The 11,073-nt window shown below is 38.1% G+C and overlaps 1 protein-coding gene across 4 annotated transcripts; it reads right to left on the reverse strand.

The window, feature by feature from the left end:
• Window positions 1-555: 555 nt before the first annotated feature.
• Window positions 556-10,656, reverse strand: LOC114351659 (NEDD4 family-interacting protein 1-like). 4 transcript variants are annotated; one of them, XM_028302942.1, is made up of 6 exons: window positions 10,450-10,656; window positions 10,265-10,358; window positions 6,464-6,603; window positions 5,713-5,848; window positions 2,723-2,908; window positions 556-1,336 (listed from the first exon to the last, which is right to left on the reverse strand). In XM_028302942.1, the coding sequence occupies exons 1-6, from the start codon at window positions 10,450-10,452 to the stop codon at window positions 1,233-1,235; spliced, it is 663 nt and encodes a 220-aa protein (XP_028158743.1). In that variant the 5' UTR covers window positions 10,453-10,656; the 3' UTR covers window positions 556-1,232. The 4 variants fall into 4 exon arrangements, 3 of the variants coding, with proteins under 3 accessions (XP_028158743.1, XP_028158742.1, XP_028158744.1); XM_028302941.1 differs by lacking the exon at window positions 6,464-6,603 and adding an exon at window positions 8,378-8,517; XM_028302943.1 differs by lacking the exons at window positions 5,713-5,848; window positions 6,464-6,603 and adding exons at window positions 7,484-7,619; window positions 8,378-8,517.
• Window positions 10,657-11,073: the final 417 nt, after the last annotated feature.

The raw sequence follows: 11,073 nt of genomic DNA on the forward strand, positions 1-11,073 counted from the left end.
TTAGGACCTAAATAATTGACGAAATAAGTCTGAAATTCAATACCTGGAGTTTCATGTCTTCATAACACAACCAGATGTAAACAAACAACAATTTGTAGTAGAGTAGATCTACAGACAACAATCCTTTCAATATAGAGAGTGATGTATGAAGTTAGCATTAGCGTAGACTTAGGCGGTTATCACACTGCGCCGCGCTCCGCCGCGGAGCGCGTGATTTCATATAAAAAATCACGCGCGCGGACGCGTTGTCAGTGTGAAGTGCCTCGCGTGTTTTCCATACAAACTGAGGTACTTGCATACAATTATTAAATCTGTCGCCCTGCGCTCCGCGACGGAGCGCGGCGCAGTGTGATAACCGCCTTAGGGTGCTTTTGGCAGAAAAAAAGCTTGAAAGCGCTTCAAAACAAAATGGCGATCGCTACGACAGTTTTCGGCGAGGACACATTTACTAACGTCAATATTGACTTACTTGACTTATGGTCCTATGTCCCCTAGATGGGGCAGAGGGCGTCCACAACAGTCTTCCATCGCGTTCGGTCTTGAGCTATGTGTTTGATCTCGCTCCAAGTCTTGCCGATCTTCTTCGCCTCGTCTGCCACAGTGCGCCGCCAAGTTTGCTTGGGGCGACGTCAATATTGACGCGTTTCAATTCATTTTTTAGCTGAGCTTACCGCTTAGCGATCGCCATTTTGCTTACAAGCGCTTTTTTCCGCCAAACGGCCCCATTATATCGTTCCACTGGATAAGGACGTTATAACTTGAATCTGACATACAAAAATAGTCTTCATTGCAAAGTATCAAAGCACCTTATTCATAAACAGGACGCATACTTCAGTGTCAATGTCATAAGAACATAGACCAATACGACTAAAATGGCTACATTATACGATGAATTCTGAAGACAATTGACACAATGTTATGAAATTTCTATATCCAACGCATAAATGAATTACAAAATAAATAATTAATTAATAAAATGTCAATAATAAAATATTTTTTTAATAATAATGTAGCCATAATAGACCTAGCATTTTGTTTGTCAAAACTGTATGAATAAAGTTCTTAGTCACATCTATTGCGTTAACTAGTAACGATTAACGAAAGCAATCAAACATGTCACTAGCATAGAGACGAGAAAACGCTATCCCTATGAGCTACACGAACAAATAGACGTATATCCATCTGTTTCCCGCACAGCGTGGCGAGCGCTGTGAGAGCGAGAGGGATGGTGATTAGTAGAAGAACAGCAGTCGCTCTTGCGCCGTGCCAGAGAGAAGGCGCCAACCGCGTTTGATGTTTAGGTATTGGATGATGGCGCGCACACAGATTAAGATACCTGGAAAAGAAATAGGTATTAAAACCATACAATAACAAATTACAGTGAAAAGTCTTTATTGGTAAAGTCCGGTCGCCGAGCACGTAGAATTTCGTCCAATGACTCCAAGCTACCCATCCTTATTACACAATATAATTAAGCGCGAGCGATAAGGATGGGTAGCAGGACGTCATTCTACGGACGAAATTCTACGTGCTCGTCGACCGGACTTTATAAAGGTAACAAAAGAATTTGTACTCAATCTACTTGTGTTAGAATACAAGTTTCTTCAAACGTTGTGTTAGATTGGGGATATTGCTACTTCACCAGTCCTTGTTGAAGAATTAGTAAAGGGGGTGGTTACCAAAAGCATTGCCTGCTGTAGATATAAATCTAAAAGAGGTAAATAAACGTAGAATGTTGATATCAACAATACTGAAACATATGCTCCTTATCTATCGTATCACAACAAACAGGAAACAATGCTAACAAATGAACTATAGTCACGATTTTCATAAGATAAAGATACAACAGACAGTGTTTGTGATGTATTTGTTTATAAATTTTATTGTTTACTATAATTTATAAGAAGCAAATGGAGGATTTGGCCTACACTCTTCACGCTAGCCAGACGGGTTGGTGAAGCCTAACATTCGCTTATTTCTCCCTTAATCGCCTTTTACGACATCTACATCTAAGAATGGGAGGTTTTAAATTAACACACACCCATGGCAAGTATACTCACTAAAGCCGGCCTGCGATCCAGGAAACTGATCCAGTACACTCACCAAAAGCCATGATGAGCCACCACAGCCAAGAGTTATCGTGAGACGCCAGCTCGATGGAGTGTTTCACAATGATAGTCGCACCGTTTAGCAGATATACATAAGAAGTCAAAAAGATCCAGTTTACTCACCGAAAGCCATGATGAGCCACCACAGCCAAGAGTTCTCGTGAGACGCACACTCGGTGGAGTGCTTCACACCAGCGTAGATTTGGCCAAAAATGGCTCCGTAGCGGCTCGCCACCGTGTGGCTGAATCGATCACCGACCAAGCTCGGTGGAATGCGAAACAATGAAAGTCAACTTGGCCAACTAAAGCACACAGAAGTAAAATGATCCAGTTGAATCACCGAAAGCCATGATGAGCCATCACAGCCAAGAGTTCTCGTGTGACGCGAGCTCAGTGGAGTGCTTCACGATGAGAGTCCACTTGGCCAGCGACAGACCGCAGAAACACATAAAATATAAAATGATCCAGTTCACTCACCGAAAGCCATGATGAGCCACCACAGCCAAGAGTTCTCGTGGGACGCGAGCTCAGTGGAGTGCTTCACGATGAGAGTCCACTTGGCCAGCAAAAGCACGCAGAAACACATAAGAAGTAAAATGATCCAGTTCACTCACCGAAGGCCATGATGAGCCACCACAGCCAAGAGTTCTCGTGGGACGCGAGCTCGGTGGAGTGCTTCACGATGAGAGTCCACTTGGCCAGCGACAGACCGAAGCCGGCCAATGCACCGTAGCGGCTCGCCACCGTGTGGCAGAAACACATCAGCAGCAGGAAACCGATCCAGTTGAACAGGAATGCCACTGGAATGGCACAAATATCGATAAATGAGTAGTTGCCACCAAGAATTTCAAGGTACATCTTTAAAAGAACATGTAGTTTTAATCTTAGAAGCCTATGTTTTCAATTACTTAACTATAAATACGATTTTAGTACCTTTGAAATTAATAAATAATAAGTTATTTGACTGTTAAAATCTGGGAAAAATGAGTTTTCAAATCATAATATAACGTTATTTTGCAATCTGTCGTTTAGCATAAAAATATTATCTTCTTACAGTATTTTAATAGAAACTAAAGTACATAATATAATGACACAACATCATTGGAGACCGTGGGAAGGTTCTAATAGGTTAGTCACTCCTCGGCGATTTATAATATTTGCTCGTGTTAGGTAATTTAAGTGGCCGTTGCCGTACAAAAGCACTTATGTAGTTGTATTTTTTTATGCAGGCATTTGACTACAATCGCACCTCGTGTTAAGTGGGATGCAGTCTAGGATGGTACATATAATCTGCCCTGTAAGTGCCTATTCACTCTCGCATTGAAAAGGCCCGGATTATAGTCTCCGGGAAAAACAGCAGTAGGCAGCGAATTCCAGTCCCTAGCTGTTTGCATTATAAAAGAGTCATCGAAACGTTTAGTGCGAGCTGGTGGCAATAAGAGCTATTTTGGAACAACAATGTATAGTTTGATGTGCTGTCGCTGTACATTGAGCGATGACATGTACGCTCATTGATAGACGGACAAGTGAAATATAAGTATACATTATACATATTTAGGAAAAAAATGATTGTTTAATGGTTATTGAAACAATATCTGACGAATTAAACCCACTCTGTTCAGTTAAACGACGTCATTTTCACGTCACAATAAAAACTGGAACGATTGACACGATTATCGCACGTATTTTAGGTGATCGATTTACCAAACGAGTTGTGCAAATAGATTACAATTGAAGCGTATCCAATTAGCATGCTACTAAAAATCAAACATCTACATTTAAATCTATTTTTGTCACACGGCTAATCTCAAGATCGAATAATTTGGACAATGATAGAATATTTATCACAGTTATCGCGTCAAGTTTAAATTCTTTAATTACTTGTCTATCATTCCATCTGTCTTAGGACAGCTAAAAAATCTGGTGAGCAAGATGATCATATTTACATTTTTAAGAAATATTTTGGTGACCCACAGAACGATGTGTGTAATAAGAAACATGTGACGCGATAAATATGTAGGTAAGTACGGAGCACACCGCACTTCGGCGGTTTTTGGATTTGTTTATGAAGCCATGACGTAAGTACTCGAGAAAATTGGACGCTCGTGTCTTTGTTATCAAATGAAAGAATGGCTTCTTCACATCAACATCCATAGCTGATGTCATTTCATATTATGACGAAATCAAGCATGTTACATTTCTGGTCCTTACCAAATACTAAGTAGCATTGAAATTAAGCCTTTATGTTGCTAATTATAAAAAATATTTTTCCATAAACCCTGACTGAATGACGTCATTGAAATGTCACCAAATGTTGGTCTGTTACAGAGCAATTTTCACGTTTTATGAAAATACAATAATGAACGCGACAAACAGCAGCAATTTGATACGAGCAGTTGAGCATTTTTACGACAATTGAACGCTGTTATTTTATTTCACACTCATCAAAAAGTCCAACGATGACGATTGTATCCACTTGTAACAAGCTGTTAGTATGAAATTAATTGTTTCCTTCGTCCATGCTATCCTTAAAGTAAGTGGTATTTACGCCAGGAAAGGTTCGGTCAAACCAACACAATCACACGCGATCAGCCGGCGTGCAACGATGGCGATCAATGCATTTTAAGTCTGATCGCCATTGCTGCAACCTTAACTCCGTGCGCCTTGGTCGTTTCTAGTGCCCAAGGCGCCGACCACTATGCGGCAGAGGGAACACCCCAGGTTTTTAGTGGGTTCGAGCCCCACATAACCTGCCGACCTCCGGCTGTAGGTATAAACGTGTCTTTGGCTCATGTATGAGACTTGCGAGATATTTAATAATAAATGATATTTTATGCTGTTATATATAAATTTCAAGACTGACTATTGATTGAACTGGCACCCATTTAGATCCCACTTCTTTTGTCGTTGAAGTCAACAACCAAGGCATAAATAAATAATATCATAATATTGAACTTGGCTCTCTTTTTACCTTTATGTTTTTGATTAACCTTATAGCAAGCGGTTTCTACGTGCTACGTCATTAGCACACCTCTGCCGCCACCAAACCGCGACAAGGAAACAAATGAACATAAATATCGCATTCGTTTCAGCACATTAACTAACGCCGACATGTGTATAGAAAGTGTATTCTGTCATTCGCGATGAAGGTGTCCTATGCGCGTAAAACTCCAGTAAATACGCCGGTATTTTCAAAGAAATTATTAAAAAAACAAAAAAACACACTGCATAAAAATGAACTGAAAAGATAGGCTGAGTTGCTAACGTAACTATAACGATAACCTGTGTATTTTGTACGGAGTTTGACAGATTTTTGAAAGTTAAAATAAGATGGTGCAACCTTTTTTTTGCGCCGGGAAATGCTTTGCGCATACTCACTGGCCGATGGGGACAGTCAGTGGGTTATGTGGGTCTCTCTCTACCCACTAAAACCCGACGGTGTCTTCCGGGGCCATTGAAATAAAGCCGCGAGTTATTGTCCTATTATTGGACATTCGTCCGCGGCTCAAGATGGTGCCTTAGTGTTCACAAATGCAGTCGCAAGCATCAATGACTAGTTTTTTTGTTGGTGAATGTCGGGTAAAAAAATTGTAATAAAACTCACCAAAGAACGAAGTCAGGAACATGATATCAGTGCCCAGCAGACTGTTCTCGGGGTCGAGCTGTTCTGCAGACGCCTCAGTCGGTTCAACTGTCACGAAGGCGGCGAACGTCGGGTGATGGGGCGGCGGGCCTTGCACCTTAACAATAAATACATTTATAAATAAATACTGAATGCGAAAGTCGCATCAAAAACAGACTATGGCATGTCAGACTAAACATTGTGACACGATTGTGATATGAAATTACACATTGTTGTTGAAAATTATCATTGAATTTGTTTTTATAGTACAAAAAAAGATGCAACGTGCAGCACATCAAGCTAAAGATGACAAAGTTTAGCTTGATGTGCTGCTGTCTATACACGGTATCTCGTCTAACATGCAGATGACTGTACATAATCAACTGTTAGTCAATATGTTACAAATCATACAAAACTGCCTTGATGAAGTATCTTGAAATATCCTGCTAAAATGGCTCTTATTCGACTTAGAATATGAGCAGTGTAAGATTGCATTTTGTTGGATGTGCTGTTTATTAAATTGCAGAAACCTGCAGGATTATACTAATGAGAAATTACTTTAAAAAAACCCCATAATCTAGCACTATTAAACCCATATTTTTCCTTATCCAACATGATTAATCCTGAAATGTTATTATTTTTCCTACAATAATCAGTAGTTACCAACTCTTAAAATATTAAATAACTCACTAACGGAAATCAATCACGTTGTTTAAAAACAATATTTCCCAACCTGTGGCATCGGGCCCTCCCCCTCCATCTGTTTCTCCCGCTGCACCTCCTCATAAGTGGGCAGCTTGGAGTTGGCCGCCACATCGTACGGAGGTGGAGCGGAGAAGTCCGCCTGTGGTGGCGGAATCTCCGCTACACTGTCTGGAAATAAGCAGAAAAATATTATTATAATACAAATGCTGGCCTGACANTCTACAGACTTACAGCTGGGTATCTCTAATTCCGAGATTCTTATCTAATTTAAGCTTAAATGACTGGACTATTAGCGACAAAATGAACGCAGAGACGTGTATTGAAAGGGTTTCACGTTTATCTTATTTTATTAATGCATGATTTTTAACCTTATAGCAAGCGGTTTCTACGTGATACGTCATTAGCACACACACCTCTGCCGCCACTAAACCGCGATAGGGAAACAAATGAACATAAATATCGCATTCGTTTCAGCACATTAACAAATTGAACACCGATATGTGTATACATAGAAAATGTATGCTATTGCTGTCATTCGCGATGAAGGTGTCCTATGCGCGTAAATCTCCAGTAAATAAGTATGCTGGTATTTTTTTCAAAGAAATTATTGAGGAGACAAAAATCCTGTCTGCATAAAAATGAACTGAAAAGATAGAAACTAGACAACTTAGGCTGAGTTGCACCACCTTACTTTAACTGTCTATAACTTTATCCGGTGTATTTTGTATGGAGTTTGACAGATTTTTGAAAGTTAAAATAAGATGGTGCAACCTTTTTTATGCGCCGGCTTTGCGCATACCCACAGGCCGATGGGGATAGTCAGTGGGTTATGTGGGACTCTCAACCCACTAAAACCTGACGGTGTCCTCCGGGGCCATTGAAATGAAGCCGCGAGTTATTGTCCTATTATTGGACATTCGTCCGCGGCTCAAGATGGTGCAACCTAGTCTTAGTTTTCACAAAACAATGCAGTAACAGGCATCAATGACTAGTTCTTTCATTGGTGAATGTAGTCGCAGTTGGTAAAAAAAAATTAAATAAAACTCACCAAAGAACGAAGTCAGGAACATGATATCGGTGCCCAATAGACTGTTCTCGGGGTCAAGCTGTTCTGCAGACGCCTCAGTCGGTTCCACCGTCACGAAGGCGGCGAACGTCGGGTGATGGGGCGGCGGGCCTTGCACCTTAACAATAAATACTTTTATAAATACCTACTGAATGCGAAAGTCGCATCAAAAACAGACTATGGCATATCAGACTAAACATTGTGATATGAAATTGCACATTGTTGTTCAAAATTATCGTTGAATTTGTTTTTATAGTACAAAAAAAGATGCAATGTGCAGCACATTGTTCTATTCACGGTATCTCGTCTAACATGCAGATGACTGTACATAATCAACTGTTAGTTAATATGTTACAAATCATACAAAACTGCCTTGCTGAAGTATCTTTTAAATGTCCTGCTAAAATGGCTCTTATTCGACTTAGAATATGAGCAGTGTAAGATTTCTTTTTGTTGGATGTGCTGTTTATTAAATTGCAGAAACCTGCAGGATTATACTAATGAGAAATTACTTAAAAAAAAACCCCATAATCCAGCACTATTAAACCCATATTTTTCCTTATCCAACATGATTAATCCTGAAATGTTATTATTTTTCCTACAATAATCAGTAGTTACCAACTCTTAAAATATTAAATAACTCACTAACGGAAATTAATCGAGTAATGAGGGTTTTCGCGTATGAAAAATCCGCCAGATGGCAATACGTAGACGCGAGGTCCAAATGCTGCATGATTGGTTATTTTTGACATGACATTGACAGATATGTCAAAATCCACCAATCACGCAGCAGTCAGACCCCACATCCACGTCCCGCCATCTAGAGGATCTTTCATACGCGAAAACCCTCATAGTTTAAAAACAATATTTCCCAACCTGTGGCATCGGGCCCTCCCCCTCCATCTGTTTCTCCCGCTGCACCTCCTCGTAAGTGGGCAGCTTGGAGTTGGCCGCCACATCGTACGGAGGTGGAGCGGAGAAGTCCGCCTGGGGTGGCGGAATCTCCGTTACACTGTCTGGAAATAAGCATAAAAATATTATTATAATACGAATGCTGGCCTGACAAAATTCTTTATTTATGTAGACTAGCGACCCACCACCATTGCATCCGTGCACCTTTGGGTCCTAAGTATAAGTATGTGTAAACCTTCCTCTTGAATCACTCTATCTATTAAAAAAAAACATCAAAATCCATTGCGTAGTTTTAAAGATCTAAGCATACATAGAAACAAGACAGTGCAGGAAGCGACTTTGTTTTATACTATGTAGTGAAATGGCTTTTTCAGGTGACATCACATCTGATTCATCAATTTATGTAGCTTAATAGCAGATAATACAACTACATTTCATGTGTTGTTCCAAAGTTTATACATAGTACAAAAATGAAATCAATAGAATAGCTCCAGTATTATATCCAAATATTTACAATCACTGAAAATTCAAAATTAACTGTTAATTGAACTTCCAGAGCACTTAAAAATACTTTTTACTTGCAATGGTGATTTAAGAAATCTGACCTGACCATAATAGTAATCTAAAAGTACGGATATTTGAAAAATAAGTACAATTAACTTACTTGTTCATCATTTAAGTTAGATTATTTAGGTGTACCATGATACACAAGTGTGTTTTCTGCTAAACTGTTGCCCTCAAGGTCACCGCAATGATTACAGTCAATTGCAGTTCCTTAATAAGTATCCAATCATCAATACAAACTACAATTACAAACAATTACAATCTAAAAGAATGTGTGTAATCTACATTTAAATGAATGTAATCTGAGTTAATTTTCTTTTGCAAAAGTACATGTTCTGTTTACTTTGTATTTTTTTTTTTTATTTAAGAAGTGTTTTAGCAAAATAATATTTAATTATTGATTAATGTAATTTTTGGAGTAAATCTATGTATCAAATGTACTAAAGATGATTCCATTGATTTTGAACCTCATTTCAAAGAAATAAAAGATATAAGATTTTAAACTTTCACGTTCCATTTCAACTAAAATAGTAAGAAAAAATAAAAGATACATTTTTCATTAATAAATACCANAGTAATGCAGTATTCGATTAGAGACTGGCATAATGCGTAGTACACCATTTTAATTGTCCGACGATTTAATGATTGCACAAATTATCAGTTTTTAGTTAGTGTAAAAATACAGAAAACTTATCTTAAGAGAAAACATAAATGATGACCAACTTGCGATGATTTATTACTGCAAAGTAATAAACTTACAGTTTTAAAATTACAGATGGTGTAAAATGAGCTTCACACTATGAATCACATGTGTGTGACTAATTTTAGATTAAATATTAAGTAATGATAAGCTTATCATAACTAAAAATAAACAAAATGATTCAAATAACACAAATATACAAAGACTAAAGTTGGTTTACATGGAATTTCTTCTTATTTGCATATTTTAGGTACATAATACAAGTTTTTCCTTTAAAAATTGTTGCCCACTTCCTTTCCTCTATAAATTCAATGTTATAACAATATGCATTCAACTGTTATTTGTTCACAAATCAAGTTACATTATAGTCGGCTGCTGATAAGAATGTTGATAAATACTTACTCAATATTGCTGAACATGTGTTTAGGTATGATTGATGTGAACATGTTTTTGTAATTAAAAGATTACAGTTGTAATTTTACCATATTTAAGGATAATGAGACTTAGTTATGATAAGGAAACTGGTAAGTAATGAATGGTCTTGAATATTTTATCTAGAAAATGTACAGTATGATCGAGGTACTTACTAATGTCAAAGAAAGGCGGAGGCATCTCCAAAGTCGACGGCAGCATCACCCTCAGGTGAGCTGGTGGGCAAATAGTGTCTGCCCGAGGATGGCTCTGCAAGAAACACCAAACACTTTCACATACACTCTCATATCTACGCAGGCAATTACATAAATAAACAATTAAAAACAATCCCCACACATACCATGTCACAAAACGTTTAGGACCGAGCAAAATGCACTTATACACTAGCACTGAGTTCTTATAAAAATGCTTGCAGGTACAATTAAATAATCTACACACAATTTAATAATAGTCCTCGCATGGTTCAAGGATTTTCAGATGATTTTATCGGAAAATATGCTACGAGCAAATAGACAGGCGCACCCCCCAACCAAGACAATTTATGACGTTTCCCAATAAGTTTAGAAACTGAATCAATCAATGTAATATTTCTTACTTTTAATGTAATTAAAACATATTATTAAGTTAAAAAGGTATTTTTTACAACTTTCTATAAAATGTTTTCAAAATGGTAAGTAAAAAATTAACATTTTAATTTAATTCTTTTTGTTTCTATAAAGTTTTTGAACATAATTTCTAAACGAAAATTTGATTGGGGTTAACCGCCCAAAAATAATCTACTACTATATTAAAACTGGGAGAACAAAAAGAGAAAATCTATGAATATAAAAAGCATTATCTAAAAAAAAAGCAGGATTTTTTTCTTTACCTCAACTGGCATCCGCAGAATACCAGTGGTCGTGACGCGCTCTCTGCCGTCACGGCGTTACGCCGGGCGTCCTGAGCTGATGCCATTTTGGTGCTT

The sequence above is a fragment of the Ostrinia furnacalis genome, unplaced genomic scaffold (assembly GCF_004193835.3).
Source record: "Ostrinia furnacalis isolate ACB-3 unplaced genomic scaffold, ASM419383v2 OfSCF1172, whole genome shotgun sequence".
Classification (NCBI taxonomy): Eukaryota; Metazoa; Arthropoda; class Insecta; order Lepidoptera; family Crambidae; genus Ostrinia; species Ostrinia furnacalis.

Excerpts from the sequence above, each read along its gene's own strand:
- LOC114351659 (XM_028302942.1), bottom strand. Across the intron at positions 6,604-10,264 it reads TCCGCCTTTCTTTGACATTA|ACAGTGTAGCGGAGATTCCG; the intron begins GTAAGTACCTCG and ends GCTTATTTCCAG. Across the intron at positions 1,337-2,722 it reads GTGGCTCATCATGGCCTTCG|GTATCTTAATCTGTGTGCGC; the intron begins GTGAGTGAACTG and ends TTTCTTTTCCAG.